The sequence below is a fragment of the Euphorbia lathyris genome, chromosome 2 (assembly GCF_963576675.1).
Source record: "Euphorbia lathyris chromosome 2, ddEupLath1.1, whole genome shotgun sequence".
In the NCBI taxonomy this organism is placed as follows: Eukaryota; Viridiplantae; Streptophyta; class Magnoliopsida; order Malpighiales; family Euphorbiaceae; genus Euphorbia; species Euphorbia lathyris.
The window spans coordinates 136,933,331-136,951,341 of NC_088911.1; the positions used below are offsets into that span (position 1 = coordinate 136,933,331).

An 18,011-nucleotide genomic window follows, 5' to 3' on the forward strand; every position below is an offset into this window, starting at 1 on the left:
TATGGAAAAGGGGAATGGAGGCATTGGTTCCCATTTCTCAGATCATGGATTCTGTCAAAGTTCCTCAGCTAATAATCCGCTTTTGGATTATGATCTCGGTAATGAATCAAACGACCACATTGTTTCTCAATCAGTATTTCAAGCATGTTCGGAGCAAACTGCTGAGCTTGGTGGAATCCGAAATGGCAAACAAGATGTTGTTCAAACTCGATTTGCTTCAGCCTCACTTGAACTCCTAAAAACTCATGCCAAAGGAATGAACCGACTCGGCAGCGAAAGAGTCATCAAGCCAACCATAGAGGTATCAAGCAATGGATATTCAACTGAAAAAATCATGAGGATAGCCGGGGAAAGATTTATGCACTCGTTTACCAAAACCGTTGATGTTGTCTCAATGCTTGACAATCCTTTCGGTTCTTCCTTATCCGGCCTTCCTGATGAGACCGCGAAGAAAGTGGAGCTTGCTGAATTGCTAATGGCTTCTGCTGAGAAAGTAGCCAATCAACTATATGATCGTGCAAGAATGTTACTAAACCGATGCGACGAGTTGTCATCCAGCACTGGAAATGCTGTTGAAAGAGTCGTTTATTATTTTTCTAAAGCTCTTCGAGACAGGATCGATCGAGAAAATCGAAAAATGACATCTCAGAGATTGATACAACCGCAGGTTTTCAACTTTTATGAGGCAATTACAGCTCCAAACCCCAACCTTCTGGCCATCTATCAAGAAATTCCCTTCCCACAGATTGCACATTGTGCTGCAATCCAACCTATAATCGAAAATGTCACCCGGGCAAAGAAGATTCATGTGATAGATTTTGGAATCGGGATAGGAGTTCAATGGACATGCTTGATGCAAGCTTTGGTTTCAGAATCTGTCTGCCCTTTAAAGCTATTAAAAATAACTGCTGTTGGGACAACTATGAAGCAATCAATTGAGGATACCGGTAAGAGGCTAACGAGCTTTGCAGAGTCCATTCGTTTACCCTTTTCTTTTAACATAGTTATGGTGTCGGACATGCTGGAACTTCGCAAAGATTTATTCGAGTTAGAAGCTAATGAAACCGTAGTTATCTACAGTTCATACTTCTTAAAGAGCTTGATTCAAGTGCCGGATACGCTGGATTACATGATGAAAGTGATAAGAAACCTGAATCCAAGCATCATGGTGGTTACAGAACCTGAGGTTAATTCAATTTCAACTCCTTTCGGGAATCGTTTTGTCGAAATTATTTTCTACTTCAGTGCATATTTTGACTGCCTGGAACTCTACCTGAGTGACAATCCTAACAGGGTAGATATAGAAAGTTTGTACTTAGGTGAGACAATCAGAAACATTTTGGCTACTGATGGAGAGGAGAGGAGTATCCGACATGTGAAGCTCGATGTTTGGCGAGCATTCTTTGCTCGTTTCGGGATGGTGGAGATGCAAATTAGCAAATCATCTTTGTTGCACGGAAAACTGATGGCTGGGAAGTTTGCTTCTGGGAATGCTTGCTCACTTGAAATGGATGGAAAAAGCCTGCTTATTGGATGGAAGGATACTCCATTGATTTCTCTTTCTGCTTGGAAGTTCAAGATTTAACTATGCTCATACATTAATTGGTTAGTAGCAGAGGCGGACAGCGGCTGCACCTGCACAGGGCCGTTGCACCTCTGCCACCGGAACCACCTTGAGAGATATAATACAAAAGACTCAGTCTCTGAGAGAATTTTTCGCGGGTTTCGAATGGAAGAGAAGAAACTGAACTGAGAAACAGAGAAAAGAAGAAGAAGAAATTACCATTGTAAAATTTGTACAGAAAATTGCCTAGGCCATTTATATACGGTAGTGTTCTGTAAACTTCCCTAGGCATTGCTTTTCATGATTATATGAAATATAACTTCACAATTATGATCTTTTTTTTATTTAAAATTGTGCTAAACTTCAAGGGTAATTCACCTTGTTAATATCTAACACAATTTACATTATTATCTTCTTTTTTTGTATTTATATTATATACAGCCATGTGGAATGTATAAATTACATATAGCAGGATTATGACACAGTGACCCATTTTAACACTCCTATGAAAAATACACCTGAACTTAAATTACATTACATAAATCCAAAATCATTCAGCCAACATTTAATTGTCAACTATGTTGCACGGAAAATCCTCTTCAGTGGTGTTCCCGTTTCCATTTCCGTTTCTGGCTATGTTTTGAAGGCTATGTTTTAAAAATAATGTTTCCTGGTGTCCGTTTCAGTTTCCGTGCAACATTGTCAGTGTTGTTCTGATGTTTCTTATTATGTGGTCTAATGAAAAATTACTCTGGTATTACTGCAATGGTTACTTCTCCAAGAAATTATCTGATTTTGGCTTCATATACATGTTTTTTAGGTATTTTATGGTATCTGCAGATTTTTTTTGATGTCATAATCAAGGAGATGGCTACCTTGATTTCATCAAAATGGCTCTGAATATTATTTTCAGAAAGTGTTTCTTATCCATAGGAAACTGAGATTAAGGAAAATCTGATATCTTATAGTCCAAAATAGTTTAGAATAGTTCAGCTATATTATCAAATTAGCAATTTGCATGACTTGAATTATACATCTTTTTGAGATGAGGAAGTTCAATGTTTATGAAACTGAAAATAAGTTGAGCTCTATGAACAAAAACTCTGATTCTTATGGAACAGAAGACTCGAACGAATCCGTTTTGATGTACGATATCCAATCTCCATCTCTTCAGCAATGCTTGGAGGAATTTGCTGAACTTGGTGAAATCCAAGCTGTTGTTGATCAGGCCAAGAAGACACATCAAGAGCAATTTTCTCCAGGCTCGCTTCGACTCCTCAGAGCTTACGATATAGGAATGAACAGACTCAAGAGCGAACGAATCATTGAGCCAACATTTGATGCAGTGAACGTAGAGACCTCGAATGATGGATTTTCAACTGAAAAAATCATGAGAATAGCTGGGGAAAGGTTTATCCAGTCATTTACTGAAACTATTGATGTTGTCTCCATGCTTGACAATCCTTTCAATGTTTCTTTATCAGGCCTTTCGGACGAAGACGCCAAGAAAGTCGAGCTAGCTCAACTCCTTCTGTCTGCTGCTGAGAAAGTAGGCCATCAGCTATACAACCGCGCTAGAATTCTACTAAACCATTGTGATGAATTGTCTTCGTTTACAGGGAATGCAGTCGAACGAGTAGTGTACTATTTCTCGAAAGCTCTTCGAGAGAGGATCGATCGAGAAACCGCAAAGGTAACATTTCAGACAGGGTTGGGAAACCAGCAGTTTTTCAATGTTGATGAGGCAATCATGGCTCCAAGCCCCAACATTCTAGCAATCTACCAAGAAATACCATTCTCTCAGGTTTCACAGTATGCTGGAATCCAAGCTGTAGTCGAAAACGTGACTCGAGCAAAGAAGGTTCATATAATTGACCCTGGAATCAGGATTGGAGTGCAATGGACCGGCCTGATGCAAGCGTTGGTGGAAGAATCCGGCTGCCCGTTAGAGCTTCTAAAGATAACTGCAATTGGGACTAGTATGAAGGATTTAATTGAAGATACAGGCAAGAGGTTAACAAGCTTTGCACAGTCCATTAATTTACCTTTTTCTTTTAACATAGTAATGGTGTCTGACATTCTGGATCTTCAACCGAATCACTTCGATTTCGATTCTGATGAAACATTGGTTATCTACTGTGAACACTGGCTAAGGACTCTACTTCCAGTTCCTGACAGGCTAAGTTATATGATGAAACTGATAAAAACTCTGAAACCAAGCATAATGGTTGTTACTGAACCTGAGTGTCATTCAACTTCACCGTCTTTCGTAACCCGGTTCATCGAAGCTCTTTTCTTCCACAGTGCATACTTTGATTGCCTTGAATCTTGTATGGGAAATGAACAAAACAGGATAGAGATAGAATGTTTGCATTTCGGCGACGGAATCAGAAACATTTTAGCTACTGAGGGAGAGGAGAGGAAGCTGCAAACTGCTAAACTTCATGTTTGGAGAGCGTATTTTGCGCGGTTCGGAATGGTGGAGACAGAGCTGAGCACATCATCTTTGTGTCAAGGAAGACTCGTAGCTAGAAAGTTTGCTTGTGGTAGTGCTTGTACACTTGAACAAGATGGGAAAAGTTTGCTTATTGGATGGAAAGGTACACCAATCTATTCTCTTTCTGTTTGGAGGTTCATTTGATTTAACCCGGACCGCAATTGGATGGCGATTTCGTGAGAAACTATCCTGTTAGTCTTCACGTGCGTGTTGAGCCTCCTATAAGCCCCCAAATATTTGGGGTACTAATTTGTCTCAGATGACTAGCGGCTACTTTTTATTGTCTTCTTTATGTTTTTCTAGGCTTGTTTGTGTAAAGGGTAAAAAAGTAATAAAAAAGAAACAACCTTTATCTCGCTGTTAATCTTTCAAATATGTTCGAGGCGAGAATTACATGTAAATGCAATTTTTTTACCGTGTTAAATGTAAGCCTATTATTTCATTACAGTCACTAAATTTCAATTTATGTGTCATGAATTAACTGAATTAAACTTTGATTTCTATCTCATTAAAGTCATTGTTATGGATTTTTCAGCCAAATCTATCCCCGAAAACTAAGGTGGTATCACTTTCGCCATGGATAAAGTCACATTAAATTCTGAGCGACATTGTATAAACAATAACAAATTGAAGTTTGGAGTGATTTATTGCTAACTTGGTAGCAGAGTTAGTATGATGTTTTTTAGATTTTGGCATCGAGTCTGGGTAAATTATGTCACTCGTCGAAAATTCATAATGGTTTAGCATCCGTAATGAAATAACAGACGTTGAGTAGGATATTGCAAAATTTAAGGCTAAAATCTGAACTAGAATACCAGAATTTTGAAATGGAATACTTCAGCATTGGTGAAAAACTGCCGCTTTACAAGCTTTCACCCGGAGAAATTCCATAATGATTTCGGTCAATTGGCCCGGGAACATAAAATTTCGCAATCAGTGATTTTTAACCCAGGGAGGTTCAAATATCAAATAATCAACATTAAGAGAACACTTGTTTACATTTGATCAATTAGGGCCAAAATACATCAAAAAGCTCCCCAGTCAGTGAGTTTTAGACGATATCAGCAAGTCACTACGGCCTGCATCTTCCCCTGTATTGCCTTGTAACAGTGCAGACTGCAGAGCGGAAGCTTCGACTTGGAATCGCGATATTTGTAAACATTCGTACAGTTCGGACCAGCACACTTTTCTCGTGGTGGAGGATAACTGAAAATCAACAGATCTAAAAAGTTATATGCAGCAAAAGGCCATCGAGTACACAGTAGAGAAGAAGGTGAAACTCAGACCTGCAAGGCAGAGAATTGAATAGATTTGGCAGACCAATATCGTCGGAGAAAATGACCGTTGTTCCAGCAGGACCGAAGATCCATCTAATAGTGTTTGAGCTAAGTCTACTTGAATTTGCATTCCTTCCCTGTATAAGGTATATTTACTCTTGATTAAAATTGATTCCACAAACATAGTCCATATAGGGAAAGAAAAAAAAAAAATTGTCGGAACTCCGAAAACACCTGAACAATTTCATCCTGCAGTTTCTTCATCTTGTCTTCCTTCTTCTTTCTCACTGAATCTTGACCAAGTATCTTCCTGATTGCCTCAGCCTAAATAGTAATCACAGTTATAAAAACCGGACAGGTCAAAGAACCGAAAAAGACAAAAGGTCAAGGGTCCAGGGTTCAAAAAAACCTATGAAAAATGATACTTCTATTTTCATTTATCCTTCGAACATAGTAAAATATTAATATTAATAAATTAAAAACTATACTAATAATAATAATATTAATGTTCTTTAATACCAATCTATAATATTGCCAGATATCAAATTAAAATTAGCAAATTCGACATAATAAATTAAAATGTCAATAAAATAACAAGTTCATATTTATAATATAAATATATCACGTTTAAAATTGGTAGTATATAATTATAATACTAATAATAATGTTCTTTAATACCAATTTATAATTTTCATTTTAAAAAAATAATGGAAGCTTAAAAATCCAACCCATAAACCCGCCCCTGGGTGGGTTTACGAGCTACCCGTTGAACTGCCCAGGTGAGTGGGTTTCTACCAGTTCTAGACAATGCAATATTTCATGCTTCTCCTGACCGTTTGCCTATTGGGTCCGGTAGACCCGGCCAGCCAGTTTCGACAAAAATTGATAATTAAGAAAAACTCAAGTCCTTTTCAAAAAAAAAAACTTAAGTCAAGAGCAGACCTCAGCCTCCCTAGCAGCCTTCTCTGATTGGATTCTGCGCTTCTGTGCTGCTTCTGCCTTCTTCATTTGTTGCTCCACTTCCGAAAGTTTCGCCTTTTGTTCTGTAATCAACAAACCAATAACAGAAAACAGATTATATATATATATATCAGCAGATAAAGATCCAGAATGTATATGCAAACTGTAAAACTATCCATGCTATGATTGATTTGTATTCTAAGCTGAAAGACACTAACTTTTCGGGATAGAGGGTAAACCATCTGGGAACTCAATTAAACCCACCCCAGTTTTACTCCTTACTTCAATAAATCCCATTTTTTTGCTTTTATATGCAACCTCATCGTCTGATAAAGGTTCTTCGTCTTCCATGTATTCTTCATCTTCATAGAATTTCTCTGATCTGAACTTTGCCACGCCTTCTTTACCCAAGTTTGATAATCCATAGACTTCATCCTTCCTTTGCCTACCATGTAAAGTGAATTTAGAGCTATTGAGTCTCCCAAGGTAACGGATTTCCTCATCTGCATCATCATCATCCTCATCGATTCCGATATCAAGTATGCGCCTCTTAGGAACCCGCCTGCTCTTACGAACTGGCTCATGTTTGAATGTTTCATTTATGAAGACACTTTCACAAGGTACCTTTTCTCTCGAAGAATGGTCATTTCCAAAAGCCGAATCCTTGAACAGTGAAGCAAAGTAAAACGTGTAAGCATCAAAATGTATCCAAACTCTATACGAGGCCCAGATATTCACTTGAAAGTTTGCGAGTTTCATATTTTGGTACATGAATTTCATTTTTGCAACTTCAAAATACTTGAATTTAGTGGTGATCTAACACTGAAGTTCTACCACCTGCTATCAAAGGTTAACTATTAAAAATTAAGGCAACCTACATCTATATCACGTTGAACTTTAGCGCGTTTCACACTTTGGTACCTGAATTTCATTTTTGCACTTAAAAGTACTTGTAGTTAAGGGTGACATAATATTAAAGTTCATGAGCTGCTATAAATGTTAACTATAAAGAAATATAATTTGACCTAAATATTTTACTTCCACAGGTCCCACTAATATTGAATTACATTTTTGTCCTTATATAATTTCTCATTTTTCCAATTATAAAATTCCTCTCTCCTCAATTTCTCTTTCTTTCGTGAACTTTTCTCAAGCCTTAGAGCATCTCCAACAGCCTCTTAAATTGGCTCTTAAGTTAAAATTTGAGGAGGGAGAATGAAAATTCATCTCCAACAGCCTCTTAGTGGCTCCTCAAATCACTAAGAGCTTCTCCATCCTCTCTATTAATAGAGAGTCTCTCACCACCTCTTAGTGCCTCCTAACTTTATTTTTTATTAATAATTTATTATTGATGTGTCTCTCTCCTCACACTATTGGTAATGTAACAATAAAGAATAATTTTAATAATAAAATAATAAATAAGGAGTGAATATAAGGAGTATTGTTGGAGATGATATATCTTAGCCACTCTTAAATCACTAAGAGTCAATTATTTATATTATTTATAGAGAGCTCACTAAGAATCTCTTGGAGATGCTCTTAATTTCTATCTTCTTTTCTCTCTTAAAGTTAATGAGATATTTTATTTTATTTCTCTTTTTTAAACACTTGGCCCCCACATGGCAAAGAAAAATATTAAATGCAAAAATGAAATTCAGGTACCAAAGTATGAAACACATTAAAATTCAGGTACCAAAATATGAAACATATTAAAATTCAAGTACCATAGATGTAATTTATCCTATTTTTTAATAGTTAAGTTTTATAGTAGGTCATATGGACTTTAGTGTTGAGGTCACCCTTAAGTTCAAGTAATTTTGTGTGCAAAAATGAATTCGGGTAATAAAGTGTGAAACACGCTAAATTCAAGTAACATTTAGAACACTCAAGCAACATGAAAACCTCAAGAAGCTAATATTGTAAAATGTTAGACAAAAATAACCCATTCATTTTCTTGCCCATCATTGGAAACAACTCAAATATAAAGGGCTTTTACGGCATAATAATTACAACCAGGACGGTCAATTTCTGACACGACAACACGATTTACAAAGACATGTAACACGACTCATTTGACACAATTATCATTTTTGGTGCATTAATATCATACATAATCATGTGAAATATATAAATTATATAACACAAGTATGAGACAACACAAGATATTCAAAGACATGTAACAAGACTCATTTGACACGATTATCATTTTTGGTGCTTTAATATCATATATAATCATGTGAAATATATAAATTATATAACACAAATATGACACAACAACTCAACTATGTTGCACGAAAACTCTTCTTCACTAGCGTTTCCTCGTTTCGTGTACCTGTACATTTCCGTTTTTTTCTGTTTCCATTACCGTTTCCTAGCTAAATATTCTTAGAAATAATGTTTCCCAGTTTCCATTTCCATGCAACAAAGTAACTCAGTTTTACACTCTTAATCGCAACATTTTGGTATAACATTACCTCGAGCAGCAACTTCTCTCGTGGCTGAGGTACATCATAAATGGGAGAAGATTCCGATGCATACTTAGTGTGTATGGTATGAGTTACACCACCAAGCTTGAGCTTAAGCTTCTTTAACTTGTTCTCACTTTTCAATCCGTCGGAATAAACTGTTGTCGCCTGGAAATTATGCTCTCCGCCATCACAACCACTGTCTAACTGCTGTGGGGACTGATGCAAAAACGTACAGCTCTGTGAAAACTTCTGTGAATCAGAAATAGGTCGACGCGATACACTACTCCTCTTCTTCTTCTTCCTGTTTGTGAAGTCAACTCCTCCAAACAAGTCTCCACCAAAACCTTCCATTAAGCTAAGATTGTTACGGGCAATTACTGTATCTCGAGAAGAGAAGCATAAGCAAGAAGATGAACACGAGCCAATGCAACACCTCGGCAGACCTGTGAATTGAAAAACACAGAAGCAGAACAATTGTATGTCAATAAAGAATGGCATATGACTTTTGAACAAACAGAGATTTATGCAAGAGTAAAGCAACCCATAAAACATCCCAACATTCTTTTCATCAAGTGGAAGTAGAAGTGTATGTTGTCGTAATTAGGGCTGGCAATTCGGGTTTCCGTGTCATAATCATGCTATCTTGTCAATTCCTTAATATGACTTTTGAACAGATAGAGATGTATGCAAGAGTAAAGCAACCCATAAAACATCCCAACATTCTTTTCATCAAGTGGAAGTAGCAGTGTATGTTGTCGTAATTAGGGTTGGCAATTCGGGTTACGGTGTTATAATCACGCTATCTTGTCAATCCCTTAATATGACTTTTGAACAGATAGAGATGTATGCAAGAGTAAAGCAACCCACAAAAGATCCCAATATTCTTTTCATCAAGTGGAAGTATATTGTATGTTGTCATAATTAGGGCTGGCAATTCGGGTTACCGTGTTATAATCACGCTATCTTGTCAATTCCTTAATATGACTTTTGAAAACAGATAGAGATGTATGCAAGAGTAAAGAAACCCATAAAACATCCCAACATTCTTTTCTTCAAGTGGAAGTAGAAGTGTATGTTGTCATGATTAGGGATGGCAATTCGGGTTACCGTGTCGTAATCATGTTTTTGGGATGACAATAAAGTATCAAAAAGGACTGATAGATTGAATTCTCATCCTGACAATAAAATAAAGATGTGAAAACTGTCGCCTTAGTGGGGTTAACATATTAGGCAACTATTTGATATCCACTTTGACTTAAATTTTAAACACTGTTAAAATAATAATGAGTTTGAAGACTCTAAACAATGGTAAGGATAAGAATAGTTTTATATCATAGGCACCAAAATAAAAGCACTTTTTTCTCAGAATAATGTCATTTTTGAGGAAAAATCCTTAAGTAGAGCCCGCTAAATAATTTTCCATGTCTAATGCTCATGTTTGGATTGTAAAAGAGCGTATTAAATCGGTTTTCAAACCACCGGTTTCAAAAGTAAAGAATACCGTGATGGGTTTAGTGACAGATACCAGCATCGACACGTTTCACATTTGATACAGTGTTTCAAATACTGTATCAATTGATTAAACAACTGCTGCAACTTTCATAGTTGGAGCAACATCTGACACTGAACCCGGTGATTCAATCACCGGAAAGGGCATACTAAATCGGTATTCAAAACACCGGTTTCAAAAGTAAAGAACACGACGATTATATACTGTATCAATTGATTAAATAGTTGCAGATTCATGTTTGACATTTGATACCAGTGTTTCAAATACTGTATCAATTGATTAAATAGTTGCAGCAACATCCAACACCAAACCCGGTCACCAGAAAGGGCATACTAAATCGGTATTCAAAAGTAAAGAACACAGTGATCATATCACCGGGTTTAGTGGCAGGTACCAGCATCCGACACATTTGACATTTGATACGGGTGTTTCAAATTATGTATCAATTGATTAAACAACCACTGCAACTTTCACAGTTGCAGCATCATCTGAAACCGGGTAATTCAATCACCGGATTCTTTGCTTCCAGAACCAGTTATTTGCTTTCAAAACTAGTGTTTTGTGTCATGGAACCAATTGAACTAAAAGCTCAAGCTGATAACTGAAGGTACACGTCATATTAATATCTGACGCACCCCACACGCCATTGGACTTGAAACGTGCACAACATAGACTAATATTACCATGTCCTACAATTAAATCAACAACTGGGCTGCTAGGAATCGAACCCTAAACCCGCCTGGTCCTGGCTAGTACCATGTCATGGAACCAATTGAAATAAAAGCTCAAACTGATAGTTAATGCCCGATAATAGATCTTATATTAATCCCTGACATTTTGAACACTGTTCTGGCATGCACTTTGACAATCTAGACAGGAGTATTAGCCTCCGAACAAACATTATTATGAGCAAAAATCCTAAAACTCAGAACTCCAAACAGTTAAAATTAAACATAGTAACTAGTGGCAAAATAAACTAATAAATTGCATTAAATACCTCAACATCAAAGAACAAAAGAATTTAACAAATCCTCCTAATCTTTCAGAATGAGTAAATCTCGAAAGAAAGACTTAAAACGACCTAAGAAAATTAAATACATAAAAATGGCAAAACCATGAAAAAATTAGCTTACTGCACTCATGCGATAAGAAGAAATAAGACCATACTCAAGGCAATAAGAAGAAAAAAAAATAAGTAACAACAAGAATCGATAAAATGTAGATACTTTACATGGCTAAGTAGCTGAAGGAAGAACCCTTATACGGGCACAGCAGCAGAATTAATAGGGAAATTTTAGAGGTTTTTGTCTTGGAGAAAGAGACTAGTGTGGGTCTTTTTTTCTGCGTCTCGGAATTTGGGGATAGTTAGGTGAAGTTGGAAATGAATCACGGTTTATCATATAATATAAATTTGGTAACAAGATGTCAAGAATAGAGCCCTTTGCAGGGCAGGATTTTTGTAAGCAACAAATTCTTCACTGTACATGTTATAATCAGATCAGGTTAGGATCAATCTTCACTTTCTGAACTTTTATCAATACTCGGTGATAGAGATAGAATATATGATGAAATGGAAATGAAATCATCTCTGTTAAAGGATTTAGCCCAAGCTTAAGCGAGATTATGGAGAACGCATAAGATAAGAGTACGACGACTAGGAACTCCTATCTCACAAGCATTGACCCTGGCAGCAAATCGGAGTGAGCAAATTGACTCGCCCAATGAAGAGGGATCGGGAGAGATATTCACAAACATCAGTGTCTTCGAGTTCTCACCTAGGCACGGCTGAACAAACATGATATCCGAATCAGAACATATTATATGATATCACACAAAACACTACAAATGATACAGAAAAATTCATATTAGAAATTGTCAGCACACTAATATGATCACGTGAAGAAGATAAGTGAGCTTGGAGTTTCTAAAGGGTACATGGTCTTCCTTCTTTGCCAAGGAAAATATAACATCACATAGAGATGACAAGCTTCTATTGATTGACTTTTAAAAGTTGCATACATCAACAAGAAGATTTCATGATTACTAAAAGCATAGAGTAAGAATAAAGGAAAACAAACTCATAACAATAAAATCAAATTACTTGAGTTTCTCTTAATCTGTCCCAGTTGCGCCACTCTTAGAAAGACGCTCACTCCCAGCAAGATCAATAAGATTCAAGATGCCTTGTATGTGTTGGTCTGTGCTCTAACAAATTATAAACAACATTCAGTTCGATGGGGAAAGAGTAGTAAATTAAATGGAAAAATTACAAGAGAAAATGAGTTATTACTACCACGTTAAATCCAGAAATTCTTAGCGTGAAAAATTATTGATGTCCTTGCTGTGAGGGAGTCTTTTATGACTCCAACTTGGTTTAGGATAATCCTCGAGCTCGAAAGACGATTAAAAAAAGTTTACGATTGGACGGCTAAGCACCAAAAGAAAAGAACTGCAGTCGACCGGGGGCACCACCCACCTTCCTTGTATATTGAAGGAGTAGGGAGCCATTTCTCGCCCCAAATACGAATATCCCAACCATTTCCAACTCCTTTTCTCTTGTAATTTTTCCATCTAATTTACCACCCTTTCCCCATCGAACTGAATTTTGTTTATAATTTGTTAGAGAACGGACCAATACATACAAGGCACCTTGAATTTTATTGATCTTGCTGGGAGCGAGCGTCTTTCTAAGAGTGACGCAACTGGGGACAGATTAAGAGAAACTCAAGTAATTTGACTTTATTGCTATGAGTTTGTTTTCCTTTATTCTTACTCTATGCTTTTAGTAATCATGAAATCTTCTTGTTGATATATGCAACTTTTAAAAGTCAATCAACAGAAGCTTGTCATCTTTATGTGATGTTATATTTTCCTTGGCAAAGAAGGAAGGGCATGTACCCTTTAGAAACTGGAAGCTCACTTATCTTCTTCAGGTGATCATATTAGTGTGCTAGCAATTTCTAATATGAATTTTTCTGCATCATTTGTAGTGTTTTCTATGATATCATATAATATGTTCTGATTCGGATATCATGTTTGTTCAGCCGTGCCTAGGTGAGAACTCGAAGACACTGATGTTTGTGAATATCTCTCCCGATCCCTCTTTATTGGGCGAGTCGATTTGCTCACTCCGATTTGCTGCCAGGGTCAATGCTTGTGAGATAAGAGTTCCTAGTCGTCATACCCTTATGCGTTCTCCATAATCTCGCTTGAGCTTGGGCTGATTCCTTTAACAAATATGATTTCATTTCCATTTCATCATATATTCTCTCTCTATCACTGAGAGTGAAGAGTGATCCTAACCTGATCATATTATAACATGTATAGCGAAGAATTTGTTGTTACAAAAATCCTGCCCCATGCCATGCCAAGGGTTCTATTATATGATAAATTATTTGCTTTCAAAACCAATGTTTAGAACACCGGTTTCATATGCACTTTGACAATCTAGACAAAAGTATTAGGGTAACCTCCTGACTGAAATTAGAGTTTTTTCAAGATTTTCTAACCTTCCTTTAACCCTAAAAAACATTACTATGAGCAAAAACCCTAAAACCCAGAACTCCAAACAGTTAACTAGTGGCAAAATAAACTAATAAATTGCATTAAATACCTCAACATCAAAGAACAAAAAATTTAACAAATCCTCCTAATCTTTCAGAATGAGTAAATCTCGAAATCTTGAAAGAAAGACTTAAAACGACCTAAGAAAATTAAATACATAAAAATGGCAAAACCATGAACAAAATTAGCTTACTGAACTCATGCGATAAGAAGAAGCAAGACCATACTCGAGTATTATAAAGTATCAAAAAGGACTGATAGATTGAAGTCTCATCAACAACAACAACAACAACAAAGCCTTAGTCCCGAAATGATTCGGGGTCGGCTAACATGAACCATCATATAAAACCGTGAAAATCAAGTCGTGTCAGCGACACAGATTCGCTCCCTCCACTCCGTCCTATCCACTAAGATTGAAGTCTCATCCTGGCAATAAAATAAGATGTGAAAACTGTCTCCTTAGTGGGGTTAACATATTAAGCAACTAGGTGATTATATCAAATAATAATGAGTTTGAAGACTCTAAACAACGGTATGGATCTGAATAGTTTTATATCATAGACACAATGAAAAAGAGCACTTTTTTCTGAGAATAGTGTCGTTTTTGAGGAAAAATCCTCAAGTAAACCCGCTAAATATTTTTTATATTTTTCCACGCCTAATACTCATGTTTGGATTGTAAAAGGGCATACTAAATCGGTATTCGAAACACCGGTTTCAAAAGTAAACAACAAGGTGATTATATCACCGGGTTTAGTGACAGATACCAGCATCCAACACCTTTGATACTGGTGTTTCAAATACTGTATCAATTGATCAAACAACCACTGCAACTTTCACAGTTGCAGCAACATATGACATTGAACCCAGTGATTCAATCACCGGAAAGGGCATACTAAATCGGTATTCAAAACACTGGTTTCAAAAGTAAAGAACACGGTGATTATATCACAGCATCCAACACATTCACATTTGATATACCGCTGTTTCAAATACTGTATCAATTGATTAAACAACTGCTGCAACTTTCATAGTTGGAGCAACATCTGACACTGAACCCGGCGATTCAATCACCGGAAAAGGCATACTAAATTGGTATTCAAAACACCGGTTTCAAAAGTAAAGGACAACACGGCCAGAGTTTAGTGACAGATACCAGCATCCGACAAGTTTGACATTTGAAACAGGTGTTTAAACAACTGCAGCAACTTTCATAGTTGCAGCATCATCAGATACAGGTGATTCAGTCACCAGAATCTTTGCTTCCAGAACCAATTATTTGCTTTCAAAACTAGTCTTTTGAACACTGTTTTGGCATGCACTTTGACAATCTAGACAGGAGTATTAACCTCCGAACATACATTATTATGAGCAAAAATCCTAAAACTCAGAACTCCAAACAGTTAACTAGTGGCAAAATAAACTAATAAATTGCATTAAATACCTCAACATCAAAGAACAAAAGAATTTAACAAATCCTCCTAATCTTTCAGAATGAGTAAATCTCGAAAGAAAGACTTAAAACGACCTAAGAAAATTAAATACATAAAAATGGCAAAACCATGAAAAAAATTAGCTTACTGAACTCATGCGATAAGAAGAAGCGAGACCATACTCAAGTCAATAAGAAGACGAAAAAATAAGTAACAACAAGAATCGATAAAATGTAGATACTTTACATGGCTAAGTAGCTGAAGGAGGAACCCTAACACGGGCACAGCAGCAGAATTAATAGAGAAATTTTAGGGGTTTTTGTCTTGGAGAAAGAGACTAGTGTGGGTCTTTTTTTCTCCGTCTGGGAATTTGGGGATAGTTAGGTGAAGTTAGAATTGAACCAGGGTTTAATGTGAGGAAGTAAAAATTGCCATTTTCAGAGTGGTTTTGAGAAAAGACATTGATACTCAGTCGCTTTATCTGCTCCATTCTTCTTTCTTCTCGCAAAACAAAAATTGAATTTCCTTTTTCCGACGCGGGTGCGGAAATGCATAAGGATGGGCCAAACAGAGCCCAAAGCGACACAAGCGATGGACCAAGTTGTGGAAACAAGGCCCAGCTAGTGTGGATTATAGAAGTATTAATAGGGGAAAATTACATCGAAATTCATCTTTTAAAAACTATTTACAACTATGTCAAGTCATAATTTTGGATTATGTCAAACTAATAAAATCAGTACTTTTAATATATTTAAAGAATTAGAATTTATAAATTAGAAGTCTAGAATATATTTTCTAGGGTTTATGATTTATGAATTGTAGTCTAAAATTTATAAATGATGGTGTAAAATCATAATATATATAGAGAATAATGATATAGTAAGAATTAAGTTTGATGATATGACTTTGTTGTAATTTTATACTTAATTATGATATTAATGTATTCAAATAAGCTGAGCTATTTATGGGTGGTTTGATGTGTAGCTCGATCGTATTCAAATTGATTTATAAACAGCCGAGTTTAAGTACGGTGAAACTCAGCTCGAAAGCTCGTGAGCAGGTTCAATTATAGGCTAATGAACCAGCTCATGATTAAGCAGATTATAATATTCATGAACACACTCGTGAGCAAGTTTGGTCTGATTTTTTTTAATAATAATATTTCTATAAAGGGAACAACGTTTTTTTCGTATATTTAAAACTATGTAGTTTTGTGTTAAAGAAAATACAAATCAATATAACTAATGAACATAATTAATGAATTGTTCACGAGCGAAATTCATAAACTGAATTAACGAGATGTTCGAGAGAAAAACTCGTGAATAAGCTCATGAACAGCTCACAGATAGAATGTTAAGCTCGAATTCTTTAATTTTCTAACCAGCCGAGCATGAGAAGGTCAAAACTCGGTTCGGCTCGATTACAACCCTACTCAAAATGAAATTGAATTTTAACTATCAACTCATTTAATTGAAATTTAATTTTAAGTATCAACTCAATTTTTAACTTATTACGTTTTGATAAAATTATTCCAAATTTGATAGTAGGTATTAAAATTGACTGTGGTTGAACTAATTTGTTAAAATTTATCAACTTAACATAAATGCTTATTTAAGCCAGTCGCGTGACGATTAAGTGACGCAAAAGGGACGTGTTTGCAATAGAAAGGAATTCATTAAATGCATATTGTAATTTGTCAATTTCGATTATACTAAAATACTCTTGCGTTAAATTAAATTAGGGTTTAAAATGAAATTTTGAATTTGAATTTAATCTCTTTCTAGGTGTTTTCTCTGTCATAATAATAAATATTTTTTTAAGAATGCGATATATGCTCTTTGTAAACATTCACTCATTCGAAGTAAAGAATGGAGAGAGGATATATCAAGAGTTACATTTATGAGCTTCAAAGTTTACAAATGACGATTTTACTATTTCTTTTTAGACGATCGAAAGGAAGAAGAATATGAAGAAGATGTGGGTTCTATGTCTGAGGGAATGGTTATCCAATCATCCTTTTTTTACTTGTTATGGCCTTCGAGCCCATTCTTAATCGAATTATTCCTCTTTAAAAATAACCTAATGTTTATCGTACGAAATATGAGATTTTTTCATTAAGAGAAGATGTACAATTTCATGTTATGGTCACTTTTCAACCTCCAGTATTTTGACTACCTAATAAAGTTTGAAATTGCTTATTTTCTGCTAATGGAAAAAAAAATCATTTTCTGATAACAATACTTTTTAAGATTGCACTGTTTTGTATGTTAAATTTGTTTTTCACCAATAACCACACGACTAAATTTGTATCTTATACCTTAATTATTGCTATTGCTGGTAACAAGTAGATATTAGCTAATTTATCTTTTGAAAAATGCTATCAGTATCAATTTCTCAATATGAACCAAACACTTAAAAACTACAAAAACAAAAATCAAACGGATATTAAAAACGATTTCATTTCGTCAATTCAGCTCTGAGTTTCCTTTCGAAAATAATATCACCGCTAGTTTTTCAATCCTACCCAAATAAGAATCATTTTATAACAAAAAAAATATGAGAATCATCTATTACAATAAACTACAAACTTATTTGATTCGGCTGCTATTGTTTACGGTACGTTGTTGCAATTAATCGGATTACTTGTTGTTGCCTATAACAATAGATCTTAGTTGATTTTCTTCGAGAAATAGTTATTACCACCGGTTTCTCAGACTAACCAAACACTTAATCTACAA

General features: G+C 35.7%; 2 protein-coding genes and 1 pseudogene across 6 annotated transcripts; 2 read left to right on the forward strand and 1 right to left on the reverse strand.

The window, feature by feature from the left end:
• Position 1: 1 nt before the first annotated feature.
• On the forward strand, positions 2-1,585 carry LOC136217523 (scarecrow-like protein 18; annotated as a pseudogene).
• A 1,020-nt stretch (positions 1,586-2,605) lies between these two features.
• On the forward strand, positions 2,606-4,455 carry LOC136220057 (DELLA protein RGL2-like). The gene has a single exon (XM_066007729.1). The coding sequence runs from the start codon at positions 2,610-2,612 to the stop codon at positions 4,203-4,205; it is 1,596 nt and encodes a 531-aa protein (XP_065863801.1). The 5' UTR covers positions 2,606-2,609; the 3' UTR covers positions 4,206-4,455.
• A 563-nt stretch (positions 4,456-5,018) lies between these two features.
• On the reverse strand, positions 5,019-15,793 carry LOC136220058 (uncharacterized). 5 transcript variants are annotated; one of them, XM_066007733.1, is made up of 8 exons: positions 15,520-15,793; positions 14,068-14,266; positions 8,773-9,209; positions 6,517-6,961; positions 6,281-6,381; positions 5,573-5,662; positions 5,348-5,475; positions 5,019-5,267 (listed from the first exon to the last, which is right to left on the reverse strand). In XM_066007733.1, exons 3-8 carry the CDS (start codon positions 9,115-9,117, stop codon positions 5,123-5,125), a joined length of 1,254 nt encoding a protein of 417 aa, XP_065863805.1. In that variant the 5' UTR covers positions 9,118-9,209; positions 14,068-14,266; positions 15,520-15,793; the 3' UTR covers positions 5,019-5,122. The 5 variants fall into 5 exon arrangements, with proteins under 5 accessions (XP_065863805.1, XP_065863803.1, XP_065863806.1 ...); XM_066007731.1 differs by lacking the exon at positions 14,068-14,266; XM_066007734.1 differs by lacking the exons at positions 14,068-14,266; positions 15,520-15,793 and adding an exon at positions 15,422-15,440.
• Positions 15,794-18,011: the final 2,218 nt, after the last annotated feature.